Consider the following 21,107-nt stretch of genomic DNA (forward strand, 5'->3'; position numbering starts at 1 on the left):
TTTTATGTGTAACACTTCAGCTGTGGTTATTGCATTAATAAAGTGGACGTTTGTCCCTCTGGAAGCAGGGAGCTGTAGAGTGGCGCGGTGGCCAATTTTTTTTATCGGCAAAGTGACATTCGGCAAAACAAATTAAAATTTGTTTCATCCTTCCATGCTATTTGTTTACCACTTTCGGTTCGTTTCAATTTGCTATCCTGCGAGTTCATGGTTATTGGTTGCGTATGGACTTTCTAATCTGTCGACCCGAACTAGCTTATAATTATTATTGTAGAATTAACCATATTTTTATAAAAAAATTGCGAAAAAATAATTAAAAAACAGTTGCCCGTATTGCAAAAAAATCGCTGTACCTAAACTTTATTGATTGACTGTATGTATATGTATATACATATATACCTTTTCACAATCAATCAGCTTGACTATGTATTCGACGGTGGAATTTGGAGGAATGTTAAAATGATCATTTCCTTTGATTCCAAAGGCATACTTTCCATGGATTTTTAATCTGCATTACAAATTATATTCTGTTTTGTTATATTTGTGTATAAAAACTTTATAAATGGAATATATGTTTGTATACTTAACAGCTAATATTTTATCATAGTATGAAATTGGTTTTTAAAACAGAAACGGAGAAGCAATATATATAAAGATCTAAAACGTTTCAATTACAACGCATTTAAAAAAAGTTTGCTTCAGTATTGTACAACACTTCCCTAAGATAACAATTTTCCTTTTAAGACCCAAATATAAACAGATATAGGTAATACTTCTATATTGGCAGCATGATTCAATAGTACTTGCGTTCCCTAACTCGCAAGTTGCAAGAATTTAGAGGAATTTGCCAGAAAGCGTTCCCGTACACGGTTCTCTGGCTTCTTTTGTCTTTTGACAGTTTTACAGGTTTTAACCCAGACAAGTTGGGGAACGCAACTAATACAAGGTTAGCGCAGCCGCGGTTTGACACTCCCTTACAAAAGGTCGCATTTACGAAGGACAGAGAAAGGGGAAGAATGCAATCCCTTGTTACGAAAATGGTAGTAGAAAAGTACGCAAAGTAGGCATCTAGTAGTGATATTCCCTTTGTAAATTCTAATGTATTTGCAGGAAATCTGCAGTTTAAACGAAATATTGAACGAAATATTAATACATCTACGTGAATAACGTAATTTATGTGCTATTTAGCTCTATAAAAAATGCAAAAGGAATCAAAATTAAAATAAAACTACTATGAGATTTATGTAAACATCCAACTTAAAAACAATTTATGTTTTCATCAGTTAAATGTGCTTCATATGCATATACAAATAAACATATTGCACAAAAGCTTATACTCCTATTTCACAGCAAAGCTACACTCTTTCCAAGTAAATTTGCAAAGAAGCAACACTCTGCCACTGCTAAGGGAGCGGTGCGAGAGAGATAACTGTCAGTTTATCGAACCTTGTATTATTGAATCATGTATTGGCAGTATGTTGAAAGTACATCTGCTAACATTAGAGCGCAGATATATAATGTTAGAACGAGAAAACCCACCAGTCAATCAAGGTTCATAAAATAGAAGGTTACGACATGGTACTCCAATGATGTAGTTGCGAAGTGAGTTCTGATTGGCTGAAATATTTTAAGAAGAACCCTGCAAGAACAGTGACTATCATTTGACAAATGATTTGAGTGCCAAGACTGATAGAGATTTCTGTCACTGGCTACCTACAAGTTTCTATCAAATTCTAAAGGGCAGTGTGAAAAATCTGATGTAACCATTTGTGTACATGTGATCTTCCGTCTTCCTCCAACTAATGGCCTTATTTAATGGTCTCTTTTTAACCAACGCAAAATTTGCAAATGTGTTAGTAAGATAAATGAGAATGTGTTAGTTTCCATCATTGTAGGGAAGGAGAGTACACAAAACGCAGAAAATATAGTTGCCGTATAGCATATTTTAGGAATCCTAATCAAATGGGGATTTTTGATATAAAATCGTGGCAAAGCTTATTAGAACAACATAAAATGTTATAACTTCACGTGAAACTGGATTAACATAATAATATTCGTACAATAGTGACAAATGAAATGTAAATCGAATGCTTATTGAAATTTGCTGGCGATGTTATTCTTGAAAATGAGCAAAATTGGCAAAATTTCGCTACCGAAATTGCAATTCATCTTTAGACATACGGTAAAACCTAAATTACCCTTTTCAGTGTAATTTTTGCATTCAAAAATAGCGCACTTAAATTTTTAATAATTTAAATAAACTCAAAGACGCAGAAAAAAGCACAAGCTTCAACGCAAATTGTCAAACGGTAAATATCAGGGCTACACATTTTAAATAAAACTTGATGTATTTTTGAGTAAAATAGTGTATTTTTATAAGATAAATTTTTAGGAATCTGGCGACTCCAAAAATTTAGCCATCTACGTCATCAAGATGGCGGCCATGGCTGATGTCGTAACCTTGTATTCTATGAACCTTGCCAGCCAATATATCCAGAATGACGTTTGAAAACAATAAAAAATCAGGACCGGTGCAGTAACCGTCAATATTCCACAAAACTAAAGTTTAATTTTACAGGAAAAAAATTAAACAAAATTTTAAAATGAGCCAGCCGTATCGGGAAAACGGGCGGAAGCTACATCTCGGCTAAGGCGCTGGAAAGGAAGGCACGCAACCTAACAGTAGGTATATCTTTTAAGAGTGATTACGGTGAGCGCCTTACGTGTAACTTTTACATCTCTTGCTGCTTATTCAAATCCGCCGGTTGCCACAAAGCTTGCACCAAATCACTTTCAGGGAAAAATTTTTGGTTGTTTATTTATTTGTGTTTTTTAATTAAACCGCTCCTGGAGTGACTTGACAGTTGTTTGTTTGTAGCCGTTCACAAATATACATTTATACTAACACAAGCAAACATTTAAGGCAGTGTCTACACACACGCGCCACGGTAACTTTTACCGTAGATCCACGGTAAAAATTACCGTAGATCTACTGTAAAATTACGTGGATTATGTGTTGCCGGAGAAGTGGGGCAGAACTTCTGCGTAGGCAGCCTTCGGCCGCACTTAGCGATTATAACCCTTACTACTCAGAATTCTCCTTTCTGTGTTGCCAGAGAAGTGGGACAGAACTTCTTTCGGCGTAATTTTTACCATGGATCTACGGTAATTTTTACCGTGGCGCGTGTAAATAGACACTCCCAACATTTAGTTGGTAATACAAATATTTTGTGAAGATACGTTACTATCAATATAGAAGTATTACATATATGTATAAAAATTTCAGCAAGTTTAAAATAAAATAATAAGCATTAAGTAAACCAAACAAATTATTGGAACTTGCTAAAATGTCGCGTCCCAGTTTATATTTCGTTGGAGGATGGTTCCGTGCGCAGAAGTGGAAAACTTTTGACTGCCATTCACCTGGGAGTGGCCAGAAGCGATTCTTGTGCGTACGGTTCAAATTGCAGCTCACAACGTCCGGATATTTATATCCACTTATCTTCTGGGTAGCAACCAAACACCCGTTTGGGAGCGAGCTAAAGTGAGAAAAAATCTAAAAAGCCTCGGATGAGACCCCCTTTTTCTGATGACGACCACGACAAACGTATAAACCGCTATTATTTAAGGGTATGCACCTGGAATATCCGGACCCTTAATGGGGACGGTGCCTCTGCCCGGCTGGTTGATGTCCTCGGGAAGACAAAGGCTGACATCACCGCCATCCAAGAAATGCGATGGACGGGGCTAGGAAAAGTAAGCGTGAAGCCTTGCGACGTATACTACAGTTGCCACGTAAAGGAGCGCAAATTCGGTGTTGGATTCGAGGTAGGAGTGAGACCCCGTCACCGAGTACTGGCGTTCACCCCGTTGGACGAACGTCTAGCCACAATCCACATCAAAGCTAGATTCTTCAACATCTCGCTCATCTGCGCCCATGCCCCGACGGAAGTGAAGGATAAGGCGTCCAAGGATATTGTCTATGAGCGCTGGAAATGTACATTTGAGCGCTGCCCCCGACACGATGTCAAAATCGTGCTTGGCGATTTTAATGCCAAGGTGGGCAAGGAAGGGATCTTTGGCGCCACTGTCGGAAAATTCAGCCTCCACGATGAAACGTCCTATAACGGACTGAGGCTGATCGACTTCGCCCGAAACATGGTAATATGTAGTACTAGGTTCCAGCATAAGAACATCCACCAAGCTACATGGCTGTCTCCAGATCGAAAAACGAGAAACCAAATCGATCATGTTGTGATAGACGGAAGGCATGCTTCAAGCGATTTAGACGTACGTACACTCCGAGGGCCAAGATACGCACCCGCCTTTGTGCAGCAAAAAATTTAAGGAAAGCTTAACGTCGAAAAGCTGCAATCACAACAGACGGTCAATTTATTCGCCACTCGACTCAACACACCAGCTCTCTGAAAGCACTCTGCAACAATCCGACGTACGCGAGCAGTGGAACCACATTTCCCGATCATTAAGTACCGCCGCCGAAGAAGTAGTTGGATTTCAGCGAGCCCGAAAGAACAACTGGTACGATGAGGAATGCCAAGAAGCCGCAGAGAAAAAAGATGCCGCCTATAGGGCCATGCTGCGATCGGGCACAACGCGAGCCATGTGGGACCGTTATAGGGAACTGAAGAAGGAAGCGAGACGTATTTGCCGCAATAAGAAGAGAGAGTCCGAAATACGTGAGTGCGAAGAGCTTGAGATGCTGGCCGACAGGAAGAACGCCCGAAAATTCTACCAGAGGGTTAGGCGACTTACGGAAGGTTTCAAGACCGGGGCGAACTCCTGTAAGAACAACAATGGCGACCTAGTGACCGATGTCCAGAATATACTTAAATTGTGGAGGGACCACTTTTACAACCTACTGAATGGCAGCAGCGCTGAAAGTAGTGAAGGAGACGAACCCAAGTCCCCAGTCGATGATGATGGAGTAGCTGTCCCACCGCCTGACTATGACGAGGTACGAATAGCGATTACGCGGCTGAAAAACAACAAAGCTGCTGGAGCTGACGGCCTGTCAGCCGAGCTATTCAAGTACGGCGGCGAGGAGCTGATGAGGTGCATGCATCACCTAGTATGCAGAATATGGTCAGATGAACGCATGCCCGACGACTGGAATTTAAGTGTGCTCTGCCCAATCCACAAGAAAGGCGACCCCGCCATACGCGCCAACTACCGCGGAATTAGCCTTCTAAGCATAGGTTACAAGGTCTTATCGAGCGTATTGTGCGAAAGACTGAAGCCCACCGTCAACGAGCTGATTGGACCTTATCAGTGTGGCTTTAGGCCTGGAAAATCCACCATAGATCAGGTATTCACAATACACCAAATCTTGGAAAAAACCCGCGAGAATAGGATCGACACACACCATCTATTTGTCGATTTCAAAGCCGCTTTCGACAGCACGAAGAGAAGTTGCCTTTATGCCGCGATGTCTGAATTTGGTATCCCCGCGAAACTAATACGGCTGTGTAAAATGACGTTGAGCAATACCACCAGCTCCGTCAGAATAGGGAAGGACCTCTCCGAGCCGTTTGATACAAAACGAGGTTTCAGACAAGGGGACTCCCTTTCGTGTGATTTCTTTAATCTGATGTTGGAGAAGATAATAAGAGCCTCAGAACTGAACCGCTCAGGCACAATACTTTACAAGAGCGTATAATTGCTGGCGTATGCCGACGACATCGATATTATCGGTAAAAGCAAGCGCTACGTCTGTTCTGGCATCTCGGGATTGGATAGAGAAGCAAAGCGAATGGGTCTGGTGGTGAACGAGGACAAAACGAAATATCTTCTGTCATCAGACAAACAGTCAGAGCATACGCGTCTTGGCACCCACGTCACTGTTGACAGTTACAAGTTTGAAAAAGTAGACGACTTCGTTTATTTGGGAACCAGCATTTTCACCAATAATAATGTCAGCCTTGAAATCCAACGGAGAATCACTCTTGCCAACAAGTGCTACTTTGGGCTGAGTAGGCAATTGAGAAGTAAAGTCCTCTCTCGTCGTACAAAGATCACACTCTATAAGTCACTCACCATGCCTGTGCTGGTGTATGGCGAGGAGGCATGGACAATGAAAGCATCTGATGAGGCGGCTCTTGGAGTTTTCGAGAGAAAGATTCTGCGAAAGATTTACGGACCTGTACGCGTTGGTGATGGCGAATATCGCAGACGATTTAACGATGAGCTGTATTAGCTTTACAACGATATAGACATAGTGCAGCGAATTAAAATTCAGCGGCTCCGCTGGCTTGGCCATGTCGTTCGAATGGACAGAAACGCTACTGCTCTGAAAATATTCAACGCGGGCCGCGATACTGGTAACAGAGGAAAGAGCAGGTTGAGAAGGACTTGGCTTCACTTGGCGTCAGTTAGCACAGAAGAGAAATGACTGGCGAGCTGTTTTGGATTCGGCCAAAATCGCTTAGGCGGTTACAGCGCCAATAAAGAAGAAGAAGAGATACTGCAAAACGTTCTGTGTCACTTATTACCTCTGGTGCTTAATTCATCTGTTATCTGTATCTGATCGCTTCTGGCAATCGTTCGTCTTCATCAGCCAAAGGCAGACAGTTGCGTCATTCGTTTATTAGGATGTAACGATTTGCAGATGCATTCCGGTACAATTAAGAGACCATATACAGTATCGGTCATATCTATAGCACGCCATTCAATTCGTAGAAACCTACAAAAAAGTCCAACAAAATTTCACTTAAATTTCAAACTTTTTTCTCGGAAGTGTTAGAATTTTTTTAAGTACACAGTTTTTTAGCCCCTGCAATTTTAGTTTGATAATTCAAATTTCAAGTGGCTACGAATTACCGTTAATTTTTTAGAATTTTTTTTGTCGCATTGGCTTCCATATCGTCGGTCCCTACGAAGAGTAGCACATTTCACTATTCGCGTGGAAGACTAGCACATTTCACTATTAGCATGGAAGACTAGCCAGAATATTCCGTAATGTGACATCAGTCAAGTGCAACACCTGCCTTGGCTGGTGCCACTTTAGGGCATGTTCAGGTCTGCGCACCACGCGAGATTGGACGGGGAATTTCGAGGGCCCGTGTTGCGCTGCTCGCTCGCTGACATCAATTGCGACGCCCCCCACTACCACCACAGGGAGGCAATCACCCCAGCAGCGCACACAGCCAACGGCGGCAAGAACATACACCTCACTCACACCCCGCATCACAACACGTCTCCCGAACCACATGAGGCTCCTACAATTCAACTGTAACGGGCTACAGAGCAAGATTGAGGAGATAACCGCCTTTATGTGTCGGCATGGTATATTAATAGCTGCGGTCCAAGAGACGAAGTTGCACAGCAATTCAACTTTGTTGAATTGTGCCGGGTACAACGTGCACCGTCGAGATCGCGAGCGAGATAATGGTGGTGGCTTAGCGTTCATCACGCACCACACCGTGCAGTATCGTCTTATCGAAGCAGACATCGACCACAGGGATACCACCCTAGAATGTCAGGGCATTGCTATCCGGTCAGGCGGTGTCGAGCTCGAAATATTTAATATATACATACCCCCTGTCACCTGCTGCCCGGCAGGATATCACCCTGATATAGGTGCGCTCCTCAGAGGTGAAAACCGTATGGTAGTAGGTGACTTCAATGCGCACCACGATCTTTGGCACTCAAGCCTGTCAAACGATCGTAGGGGAACAGACTTGGCTGAGCAGATAGACGATTCGACATTCTGCACAATGAACGACGACGCACCCACCAGGATTATGGGTAACTGCAGTAGCTCGCCAGACATCACAATAGTCAGCGCTGGTCTGATAAACAGCATAACGTGGCGACCTATGCTGACTCTAGCATCAGACCATCTACCCATAGTCATCTCGATTGACAAACCAACCGACTTTGCCTCCGCCAAACACCGGACCTATGTCAACTTTTCTAAAGCTGACTGGAAAGGTTACGCGGAGTTTACTGAAAACACCTTCACATCGCTCCCCACACCAACCGACGTCCACCTCGGTGAACGTAAGTTCCGCAGGGCTATCACTGCTGCTGCAGCCCGCTTCATACCGGCAGGGTGCATATCGGACCCACGTCCAAACTTCCCTGCCGAAGCGGCTGTTTTAGCAAATGAGCGTGATAGCCTTCGTCAGGCCGATCCCGGAGATCCCCGTATCAGGGATCTCAACGCGGAGATTCGGCAACTTGTAAACGTACATAAGCGGAAGAAGTGGGAGGAGCATCTGAAGACCTGCAACTTCACCTCTGGTGTGAGCAAGCTTTGGTCAACCGTGAGGTCATTGTCTAATCCGACGAAGCACGACGACAGAGTCGAAATTTCCTTCGGCGACCATGCTTCGTCGGACCCGGAGCGATGCGCGAGCTATTTTAGCCGGCAGTTCATACTGCATCCTCCGGTGGACAAAGCCAAGCGTCGAGTGACCAGAAGGCTGCACAAACTGCCAACAAATTGTGCCCCCCTTGCTTTCACTTGCGGTGAAGTTCAGGTGGCCATCGGGAAGGCGAAAGCCTCCAAAGCCATGGGTCCCGACGGTATATGCATGCTGATGCTGAAAAATTTGGGTCCTGCGGGGGTAGCGTACCTAACGGAGGTCCTCAATTTGTCAATGGCCACTCTCATCATCCCAGACATCTGGAAGGTGGGGAGAGTGGTCCCACTGCTCAAACCGGGGAAACCTGCAAACAAAGGAGATTCGTATCGTCCGATTACACTCCTTTCCCCGGTAGCGAAGACACTCGAGGCCTTGCTACTCCCGTACTTCACAAATCACCTGACCCCAGCGAAGCATCAGCATGGTTTCCGTAAAGTGCACAGCACAACAACAGCACTTAACGCCACAAACACTCAGATAACTCGTGGCCTTAACCGTAACCGTCCCTGTGAGAGAACGATTCTAGTAGCGTTGGACTTGTCAAAGGCGTTTGACACCGTCTGCCATTCCACGCTACTAGAAGATATAGAGGCCTCCTCTCTCCCACAGAGGCTCAAACGGTGGTCGGCAAATTATCTAAGTGGTCGACATTCGTCGGTAATGTTCAGAGACAAAACGAGTAAGCAGCGAAAAATAAAACAGGGGGTTCCTCAGGGTGGTGTCCTTTCCCCGCTACTGTTTAACTTTTATATTTCAAAGCTCCCTCAACCACCAGAGGGAGTCTCGATTGTCTCCTATGCCGACGATTGCTCGATTATGGCGACTGGGAATGGAATTGATGTCCTGTGTTCGAAAGTAAACGGCTATCTCTCCGAACTTTCTCGCTTCTTCACTGCAAAGTGTCTAGCCCTCTCCCCTACGAAATCCTCCGCGACCCTGTTCACAACCTGGACGAAGGAGGTCAGGCTACCGCTGGGGATTCACGTCGATGACACACCAATTCCGACGGTGAATAACCCCAAAATACTCGGAGTAACTTTCGACAGCCTGCTCTCCTTCTCTGCGCACTCAACCGCTATTGTCAATAAAGTACAGAGCCGCAACAAGGTCCTCAAGTCGCTAGCCGGCAGTACTTGGGGCAAAGACAAAGAAACGTTGCTGGCAACATACAAGGCAATAGGCCGGCCGGTTTTGAACTACGCAGCGCCAGTGTGGTCGCCTGGGACTAGTAGGACGCAGTGGACGAAGCTACAGACCGCACAAAACACCGCACTGAGGACAGCGACGGGATGCCTCCTGATGACGCCTGAACACCACCTGCACGGCGAGGCGCAAATGCTCCCGGTAAAGGAGCACAATATAATGCTCTGCAAGCAGTTCCTGATCGGGACCCACAGAAGTGGCCACCCGTGCAGACAGCTGCTTGCAGAGGAGCCCTCGCCTAGGCACGTCAGGAGGCATCTATATGAACTAACGGACGAAGTCCAGAGGTTCATTAAGCAACCTCTGGACCCGACAGCCTACAGACAGGCCTTGAACGGCATTCACAGGGACTCAGTCTCGAGTTATGTAGACTCTAGACCTGTGAATGCCGTTCTAGGCACACCACCTCCGGACATTGACGAGACGGAGCTTCATCTGCCTCGGGAGACGCGCACCACACTTGCACAACTTCGCTCCGGCTACTGCAGCAGGTTAAACTCCTACCTGAGTAGGCTGAATGAGGATGTGCCTAATGAATGTCCGGCATGCGGAGAGACCCCACATGACTCGAAACATCTCTTCGCATGCCCGGCAAACCCGACATCCCTAACGACCTTGTCCTTATGGGCAAACCCCGCAGAAGCTGCACGCTTCCTAGGGTTGCCGTTAGTGGAACTTGACGACAACGACTGAGATACCAACCGATCTGGGCGGGGTTGTTGTAGCCGCTACAACAACAACAACTAGCACATTTCATTATTCGCGTCGAAAAGTAGCACATTTCAGATTTTCGCGTGGAAGACTAGCACATTTCACTATCGCGTGGAAGAGTAGCACATTTCAGAATTTTGCGTGGAAAAGTAGCACATTTCAGATTTTTGCGCAGAAGAGTATTTGCGTGGAAGAGTAGCACAATTAGGGTTTAAACTAAATCATAAAAGCATAATTTATATTGGAAATTCAAGAGCTTATTTTATATTTCTATAATTCCATTATAAAATTCATGAAATTCAGACGGTATATAGCGTTTAGTGATCATTTGCTGGAGATCATCCACTTTTATTTTTTTAAAGGCATTTTTCCCCTTTAAGCTTTAAGCAATTCATATTGTTTTATGGTTAACCATTGAAATTTTGTTTTCAAAATGTTCAATTTCAAATAAAATAAAGTTCATTTAAAAAAACCATGTAAACCCACGCTTAAAATTTTGTAGAAATCTAAAAACAATCAACTAATTTTCATTCAAATTTCAAATTTAATACTCAGAAGTGTTACAATTTTTTTGAGTATGAAGCTTTATAGCCGATTCAATTTTAGTGTGATAATGTGCATGGTGGAATAATAACAAGGTGTTGTCAGTAGCGACGTGTTTCTTGTAATTTTGACAAGATCGGCATGCTTATTTTCAGTGCTGCCGATCTTAATTTTTATACTACTATTCGTTGGGAAATGGTATCTAAAATACTCCATTTTAGTATTTGGTTTTATCGCGATTTTTAAAGAACTTGGTGTTTTCAGAACGATGTTAATATTTAAAATTGCTGGGTTTGTATAATTTGTGTCCTCAAAATATAAAATATAAAAGATATCGTAGTGATCAATGGAAAAAGACGTACACAAAAATCGTATGAAAGGCGATTTTTTTATATTAAATATCTTTTGCTGCATTGTCATAATATCGAGCCAAATGGACTACTAATACACTAGAATAGAGCGGCAGTTTGGTTAAATTATGATTTCGCTTATATTATCGATATTTATGTGTTTTAATCTATTTCAAAAATTATTTAGTCTTATACGAAATTGCTTTATTTTACGGCTTTTACTTTTTTATAAGTTACAATATATGTCCAAGCTGTGTGGAGCTGACGATACAAGCATATATTCAGGCTTATAAGCCTGTGATTATACATTTTTCTACATTTAATTTGAAATAGTATGCACAAACGGATTAAAAGTAGTAAATAGTTAGTATCTTTTCTAATACTTTAAAATGCGTGTCCGGAATAGACCTGCCGAAAAAGTGAGGTTAAGTTACTGACAACACGTTGTTATTATTATACCATGATAATGGTGCCTTAAAGAGCCTTAAAACCTTTGATTCTTTTTGTCGCATTCGCTACCATATAACGAATAAACAAAATTTATTTTTATATGGAAGAAAACCGCAACAACGGAAATTTTTAGCCACTTGAAACTTGCTCATTATTGCAATAAAATTGAAAGGGCTTTAAATCTATATACACAAAAAATTCTGAGAAAATAATTTTGACATTTGGATGAACATTTTTAGATTTTTTTAGTTTTCTACAAATTTGGATTTATATGGACTTCTTCGGAGAATGAACTTTATTTTAATGAAAATTCTTAAAAATAAATAAATGAACATAAGTGGAAAACAATATCACTTTGAAATGAGGTGCTCTTGATATGACTGCATTTACATTAGGTGGTCCAAAACAGTAAAGTCGGAATTGTAATGCTCTAACCCCCTAGGATTGTTCTATATAGAAAAAAGTGTACCCATATTTTTTTATTTTAAAATCAAAAAATATTTAGAGGACGGTCAAAGCGCTCAAAGTTTTCCATGTATTTTTTTTACTAACGGGGTTTTTGTAGGTTTTTGGCGGACCTGCAAATTATAGTTGCGATGAAAAAATGGTTAAATAAACAATTGGGTATTATTATTGGGAATCCTGCAGATGAAGAGTTTTCTGATAGAAAAATATTAGTTTTTTTTTTAATTCCAAACCATTTCTACCAAAAGTTTTTTTCCCCATATAAAATACATGGAAAACTTTGGGCGCTTTGAGCGACCTATAAATATTTTTTGTTTTCAAAATAAAAAATAGGGGTATATTTTTTCTGTATAGAACAATCCTAGGGGTGAGAGCATAAAAATTCCGACTTTACTTTTTCACATGCATTTTTGGACCACCCTAATGTGCATATATGTTTCTCGTATTTATAAATAGATTCCCTGAGGAAGACGCGAATATGCGTCAAAACAAGTAGGAGGAAAAAAAACGTTTATTCTATTTGTAATAAAATACCGAAACGCTCAATACACAACATTAAACTCTCAGCTTAGTCGAGGAGAAATAATTATAACGTACATGTATGTTTGCTTTTTGTACGGCTGCTAGTACCACTTTATATGAATTCGCTACTCTTCTACGAGAGAATCTGAAATGTGCTACTCTTCCACGCAAAAATCTGAAATGTGCTACTCTTCCACGCAAAATTCTGAAATGTGCTACTCTTCCACATGAATAGTGAAATGTGCTAGTCTTCCACGCAAAAATCTGAAATGTGCTACTCTTCCACGCAAAAATCTGAAATGTGCTACTTTTCGACGCGAATAATGAAATGTGCTAGTCTTCGACGCAAAAATCTGAAATGTGCTACTTTTTGACGCGAATAATGAAATGTGCTAGTCTTCGACGCGAATAGTGAAACGTGCTAGTCTTCCACGGTAATTTGAGATGTGCTACTCTTCGTTGGGAGCGACGATATAATGAATAAACTCAATTTATTTGTATATGGAAGAAAACCGCAACACCTTTGGCGAAAAAATTCTAAAAAATCAACGGTAACCTTTATCCACTTGAAACTTGCACATTATCAGACTAAAATTGGGCTATAAAAATGTGTATACAGAAAAATTCTAACACTTCCCAAAAAAAAGGTTGAAACTTAGGTGAAATTTTGTTAAATTTTTTTGTAGTTTTCTACAAATTGTTAAACTTGGGTTTATATGGGTTTTGTTAGAGAAAGAACTATATTTTAATTGAAAATTCTTAAAAATAAATAAATAAACATAAGTGGTACACAATATCACTTTGAAATGGCGTACTATAGATATGACCGATACTGTAAGTGTTAAGAGTACTAATAGACATAGACCGTTTTGCAGTATCACCAACGATTTGGGTCACTGTATTTACAATACAAAAAAACTCAAGCTTTGTTCATATGTATGTACATACATGTATACTCTGCAAACCATTTTTCAGAGTATTCTGAATTGTAGAGAAATTTTAAAGAATTCGTAGATATCCGATTTTTTGCCGAATTTTCTAAAATGAGATAAACTGTACACACTTAGATTCTTTTCAGAAATTTCGGAAGAAAATCGGTAAAGCAATGAGAGTAATGCTGCTATGTGAAGATTTTCCAGCAGAATTTTTTCAGAATTTTCTTCATTTAGCGTACAGAAATTTCTTTACGAATTCGTGTCAACCACTTCATATTATTTTCTTTGAAGATTCGTAAAAAATCGTTAAAGAAATAAGATTCTCCTAAATATTTCGTTAAGATTTCGGGAAATTTGGTTTACATTGAGTTTTTTTAACCGACTTCCAAAAAAGGAGGAGGTTATCAGTTCGTGGGAATATTTTTTTTTTTTATGCATGTAACCGCATAACTTTACACCACGTCAACCGATAATTCGATAATTCTTTTTGCAACGGAAAGGTAGTGTCTCAGAGGTGGTCCCATACTAATTTGGTTTAGATCCGATCAATGAATCATGAAATATATGGATATATATATATTTTCTTTAAGGCGATTTTTTTTGCTAAAAATTACTTGGTATTCAAGTTTTTGGAATCACACCCGTACGCTGTAATCCGAAAGTTCGTAGTTACGAATTCGTAGCTCCTTTCCGAAAATTCGAAAATTGGTATGCTGTAATCCGATCGTAACTATCAACGGCGTTGCCAACTAAAATAGTGAAATTCGAAGTTCTGAATCAGCTGCTTTGACAGAAACAAATCAAAATAAATATAATCGCAAATGCATAGTGAAATTATAAATAAATTAGTTAGTTAGTAACAGTTGCATTAAGATACAAAAGAGATTGCTAGGAGATTGTTCTGATCCATTTAGCTTAAATGATAAAATGTAAGCTCCCTCCTTTTAAGGGCCTCCATTCCACTAGATATTGTGCCGCTTTAATTCTTGGAACGCTTTCCCATAATTCCACCACATCCTCTTTAGCTCCAGGCATACCCACATTACGAATTTCGATGATGGCCTACGAATTTCGAAATTACGATACGACAACGCGGGTTTCAGCATACCAATTTTACGATTTGTAGCAAAATCGAAACTACGACGGATTACAGCATAGGGGTGTCAGCTTACCTTGATGTTTCGCCCACCGTCATTTTTTCGAGTGCAATTTCAACACCTTCGATAACCTCACAATCACATCCTTCGCCGTAATCAAACTCCACATCGCGATCTTCAAAAGTATTTCCATTATACTTGCCAGTTAGGTGAACTGTAATGGAAATAAATTAACTTATAGTCATCCATAATTTTTAAATGCAAGTTTTTTGCGTTGCAATTGACTACCAATAATATCGTACTGAGTCTAGTGACCCTATTGTGTATGGTGTCGATGGGCAACCTTATACTAAAATTAGCATCACGTATGGCTACTGGCTACTGACTGTCGGCTACTGAGTCTAGTAGCGGAATTTTCAGTTTCCCGCTATCGACGATTTTGTTATTAGTTCACATAAATTGTTGAACACATTGGAGCAAAGTTGCCAATTACTTGGAAAAGTTCATGTTAAAAAAGTAAATTCGGATGTTTTCTGAGCTTTTCTATATACTGATACTAATCGCTATACATAATACAAATTACGATACTGGTAGCCATGGCCAGCAACTAGACCCCAGTCGCCATACATAATAGGGCCATAAATGTTTTCTTTTAATATACACTAACCGGCCAGCACTTAAAAGATATGTTTATATTTAACTTGTTATAAACAAGTTTATTTACCTTTAACCAGAGCTCCTTCACCAGGCGACCGCTTTTTATCACTACTTTCGATAATGTATCTCTCGATGCTACCATCTTTATTAGGGCTGACATCTTCACCATGCCATCCAAGCATTTCCAACTGCAATGATATTTCATGCGTTTTGAAGTCACGGGCTGATTTCCGAAAAGTATTTATGTCGAGGGTGGTGCAAAAAAATTTGGGGAGCGTGGCACACTCACCTCACAAGCTTGAAAGAGCAAAGACCAAGTAGGTATCTTTCTCCTCAGACTACAGGGCTCCTATTGTTGTAACATCATAAAAATTCGCCAGAGTTTTTTGGGAGTGATGCTGGAGTGACAGTTCTTGGCCAGATATACGTACATAAATCTGGGTCGTTCCGGTTGCGTAGACCCGACTGTCGTGGCAACGACTACAGAGCTCCTCAAGCGAGCCTCTTCAAAATAGGGGAAAATCGAAAGACGGCTACGCAAGACGAATTTATGATATCACCCCCACGGCATTTTGAATATGCATGTTCAAAAAAAATGTTACAGACCTTCTCGACTCAGGCGACACAGAAAGGGATAACAAATACTGGGCATAAATGCAGTTGGGCTCCAAATCTCAAATTAAAAAAAAAAATATTGGAATCGATAGAGATGATTGAGCTGAGTATAACGGTGTACTTTTTTTGGGCAAACAACAAACACCAGAAATATCAAAGGCTAAATTTCAAAATAAGCAATTTTTGAAACCAAGATTTCTCAAAAACGAATGAATGGATTTTAAAAATTTTGATCTCATTTAATAGCAAATTTGGTTCCCTTTAATTTGCTATACGTACTTTATATATATGTTGTATAGTTCTTACAAAAGTTGAATTAATGTAAAAGAATTATAAAAAAAAGCTTACAAACCCTAAGTTCGGCCGACGCCGCCTACGCAGAAAGGTGTTCTCTGCAAAAGGTGTTCAGTGCCTTTTCTTCGCAACACAGAAAGAGAATTCTACGTTGTGAGGGTTATAATCCCTAAGTGCGGCCGCAGGCCGCCTACGCAGAAAGGTGTTCTCTGCAAAAGGTGTTCAGTTCCTTTTCTTCGCAACACAGAAAGAGAATTCTACGTTGTGAGGGTTATAATCCCTAAGTGCGGCCGCAGGCCGCCTACGCAGAAAGGTGTTCTCTGCAAAAGGTGTTCAGTGCCTTTTCTTCGCAACACAGAAAGAGAATGCTACGTTGTGAGGGTTATAATCCCTAAGTGCGGCCGAAGGCCGCCTACGCAGAAAGGTGTTCTCTGCAAAAGGTGTTTTTTTTTTATAATTATTTTACATTAATTCAATTTTTGTAAGAACTATACAACATATATATAAAGTACGTAAACCAAATTAAAAGGAATCAAATTTCCTATTAAATGAGATCAAAATTTTCAAGATACATCCATCCGTTTTTAAGAAATCTTGATTTCAAAAATTGCTTATTTTGAACTTTCACCTTTTATAATTTTTGTTGTTGTTGTTGTTTGCCCAAAAAAAGAAGTATACCGTTATACTCAGCTCAATCATCTCTATCGATCCCAATATTTTTTTTTGTTTTTTGAGATTTGGAGCCCAACTGCATTTGTTCCCAAATACTGTAACTAGCGTAGCCAGAGTTGGACCAATGGTGGTTATTTCTGGTCCCAGCAAAAGGTTTGGTGTACTTTAAATATTTGTGGCATTTTGTAAACAAAAACGATTTTTTCCCTATTTTAAAGAGGCTCGTCTGAGGAGCACTGCAGTCGGAGGTGAAAGTAAAACATGCCACTTTGGTCTTTGGTTTTTCAAGCTGGAAAACGGGACGGTGCCACGTTCTCTGCATTTTTTGTACCAGCCTCGAACAAAGGAAACGTTGACATGTATGTACCTCAAATATTAGTGTTGAGTTGGGAGGAATACTAGGTGGGCTTCCAGCTACACCGTAAGCATATTCAGGAGCACATGTGAGAAAGCATTTCTCATTTAATTTCATTGTAGCCACGCCCATATCAAAGGCCTTGATGACATGTCCTGCGGAATGAATAATAATTCATTTTAATTTATTAAGAAACTTCTAGAATTTAACCTTTTCCCAAATCAAACTCAAACGGTTCACGTTCCACGCTCGAATCAAACACGGTTCCATCGACTAATCTTCCCGTATAGTGTAAGGAAACCTTACAACCATTCAACGGATGCTCGTCGCCTTGTCCATCCTTAATTATTTCTTTCAGCACACCACCATCACCAGATAGATCAATTTTCTTATTTTCCGACATTTTATCTCTTTTTTCCGAGCTATCAACCGCTATTAATCGGATAACAAATGTTATTAGGAATGTTCCGATACAAGTAAATACGAGTATGTACTCGATACTTTTGTTTCGACACCAACAACTTTTTCTACTAGAATCGTTGTTTCGATACCCACTTGGTATCGAAAGAAGAGTACTTGTATCGAATCGATTTGAGCAAGTGTCATATCTTGTCGGCCATATTTTTTGGCATAAATGCCATGATTCAAAAAAGAAGGTAGTTTCATTTAATGACATTCGATGTTGTTGTTAACCATTTGACTTTTAATAAAGTTATGAAGTTTCATCAAATTTATGCTACCTGATCACTAGAAGAAATATTTTTGTTTTAAGCAGAAGATTTTATCAGTACATTCAAAGATGTGGACTATGATGAATTAGAAAATTATGCCAGCTACATGATTTCGAAAATGGGGTTGACGACTAGGTTTCAGAAAGCATGAAGAAAGTGTATACTTACATATCGTCGCTTAAAGTACAAAACCGCGTATCGTCGTTCTGCAAAACCGCGTAACTGACATTTTTTGCCAAAAATTGGATTTGCTCACATAAGCTCTTGGCTCAAGCCTTATCCAATTGTCCTGAAATGCGATTTCTTTGTAAAAAAAGAGAAGCATTTTGAAATATCAGTATTTTTACTCTCTACAAAATAATTTATGCAACCTCAACAGTGTTGCCATCTTTTGATTTTCAAAAAGCACCAAAAACTTGGGAAAAAAGCGTTTTACCACATTAAAAGCACCAAATTTTGGGAAAATTTTCCAATAATGGACCAGGCTTTGAAAAAAAAAAATGAGGGGGTTTAGAGCGGCTTTTTGTGATTCTAAATCTGAAAACCCCCCCCTCCGGAGGCTTATAGTTTTTAAGTAGTTCGTTGTTAAAGTTGTAAAAAAAGTGCAATTTAACCTCACATTTTCCTTTGTACATCGAGTGAACTGAAATTGCGGTGCTGCCACACATCACAAAAAATGTGTAAAAAAAAGTACTGAAAAGGGAATCAACGAAAACGTAAATAATAAAGTGGACATGTACATATATGATATAGCTTTTTTATTGGATATTTTCACTATATATGGAAGAATTAATAAAAAAAAGGACCGCAGGTGAAAATTTTCAGGATATATGGAAGTATTGGATTTTTTAGAAAAATGCGCCGTAGGCGAAAATTTGTAATAAAAAATCACGCGATTTTTTATTAAAAATTTTCAAGATACATGGAAGTATTGGATTTTTTAGAAAAAAGCCCCGCAGGCGAAAATTAATTAAATATATGTGCATAAATAAGACCGTAAAATTAATATTTTCCTTTTAGCCTTCAATCCCGTAATGCATCACAAAGTATTTTTGGCTAAAAAGAACTATTAACATTTTCAACGATATGGCACCTCATTCATGGCGGCCATAGCTGAACAATTGTGTGTTTACTATTCTTTGAGAATAGAAAAATATTTTAAGAACACTTTATAAGCATTAATGGCTAAATATTTAGTGAAAAAAGATGTGCATCCATTTGTTTATGAAGAAAAGATGGTGTATTAATAAAAAGAAAAGTGATTAGTGCAGTGTTTATAAAAAAATAATTGTGAAGCAGTGGGGAAATTTTAACAACGAATAACTTAAAAACTATTAGCATTTGTACACAAAATGTTGATGATATCGGTCAATGAGCACCTCCTCAACACCCCCTGCGAATTTCATTAAAAAATTCGTAATACTTTGGGTGATATAGGAAATGGTCCATTATAGGAAATCGCAGCCCAAATTTTTTTTAATATATATCTCGTATATCTCGAGAAAGAAAAATCGAATCGCATCAAACGAAAATGATGCTCTAATTAGAAATCAGCCTATTATTTGATGTTTTCATTATATAACCTCAAATATCGCTAAAAAAAACCGTGTTTTTGGCACTTTGAGGTTAGGATATCTCAAAATTCTAGTGCTAGAGCAATTGTGAGGCCAGATTTGGATTCAGCACCAAGAAACGATGTGTTTTACTCAGGTGGTAAAAAACCAAAATTTGTACAAATAATTAGAAAAGAAAAAAAGAAATACTTAACTTACTTGCGTACTGGCATTTTCAACGCGAATAGAATTTAACAAGGTGGGTTTGCATCTTCAGCTTTTTATCAATCATGGTTGTATTTTAGTCCATTTAAATTTGTAGATTCTTGTAAATTCAGTGCTGCCACAGCCTTAAATATTTGAAATTATTTCAGGTTTTAACTATCTCGAAGTAATTTTAGTTCAGAAAAAAGCACTAAAAACAGCACTAGGCACTAAATAATTTTTTTTGGCGTTTTAATTTTCAAAAAACACTAAATCTAGTGCTTAAAGCACCAAGTTGGCAACTATGAACCTCACATACTCAGTTGTGCATTTTGTTGATACACGGTTTTGTGCTTTAAACGACGATCTGTTAGTTGTTTGTCAGGGCGGTCTGTTCAGGTGTTTTGCATAAATTAAAAATTTGTGAAATTTAATGATGAGCGCTAATCACAAAGGCTAATTTTTTGCAAAATCTTATGAGAAGTTTAAAAGTAAATTTGAACCAAAATATAAAAAGGATTTATTTGGGAAGAACATTCTTTAGAATTCGATTTTTAAATCGCAAGATTGCATTCAAAATAAGAAAACAAAAAAATAACCGAATAATGCGCGCGTGGTTTTTATTACAAAATGAAAACAACAATTGCGATGAAATCTCCTTTAACAGTGTACATTTTAAATATTTTGATTAAAAAAAGGTGCGAACCTCGTAAGTAAAAAAAAAGTACCAAGCACTGATAATGGTTTTTGATTTGAAATGTTATTACATTGATATAAATATGGGAAAGAAAATACTCCGATTTATTGTTTTAATATTATCAAAGTGAAGGCCGTTGACAATACTCACAGTTTATGAAACTTCAAAAAATTTTATTATCCGTCAAAAGTTGTTTATTGAAACTACTTTCTTTTTTGTTTCATGATAAATGCAGTTGGGCTCCAAATCTCAAATTAGAAAATAAAATATAGGCAACAACAACAACAATAATTATCAAAAGTTAAAGTTCAAAACAAGCTATTTTTGAAATCAAGATTTCTTAAAAACCAATGGATGGATTGTGAAAATTGGAAATTTGATTCCCTTTAATTTGGTATGCGTAATTTATATATGTGTTGTATAATTCTTACAAAAATTTAATTAATATAAAATAATTATAAAAAAAGCTTACAAACCCTAAGTGCGGCCGACGTCGCCTTCGCAAAAAGGTGTTCAGTGCCTTCTCTTCGCAACACAGAAAAAGAATTCTACTTTGTGAGGGTTATGCAGAAAGGTTTTTTCTGCAAAAGGTGGTCAGTGCCTTTTCTTCGCAACACAGAAAGAGAATTCTACTTTGTGAGGATTATAATCCCTAAGTGCGGCCGA

At 39.2% G+C, this 21,107-nt stretch overlaps 1 protein-coding gene across 1 annotated transcript; it reads right to left on the reverse strand.

Moving 5' to 3' along the window:
* Nucleotides 1–332: 332 nt before the first annotated feature.
* Nucleotides 333–17,745, reverse strand: LOC118735391 (FK506-binding protein 59-like). Its single transcript, XM_036465110.1, has 5 exons — nt 17,467–17,745; nt 17,269–17,411; nt 15,388–15,508; nt 14,739–14,877; nt 333–508 (listed from the first exon to the last, which is right to left on the reverse strand). The coding sequence occupies exons 1-5, from the start codon at nt 17,657–17,659 to the stop codon at nt 361–363; spliced, it is 744 nt and encodes a 247-aa protein (XP_036321003.1). The 5' UTR covers nt 17,660–17,745; the 3' UTR covers nt 333–360.
* Between the last annotated feature and the right edge of the window lie 3,362 nt (nt 17,746–21,107).

The sequence above is a fragment of the Rhagoletis pomonella genome, unplaced genomic scaffold, assembly GCF_013731165.1.
Source record: "Rhagoletis pomonella isolate Grant_MI unplaced genomic scaffold, Rhpom_1.0 Rhpom_scaffold_00003, whole genome shotgun sequence".
NCBI classification, from domain to species: domain Eukaryota; kingdom Metazoa; phylum Arthropoda; class Insecta; order Diptera; family Tephritidae; genus Rhagoletis; species Rhagoletis pomonella.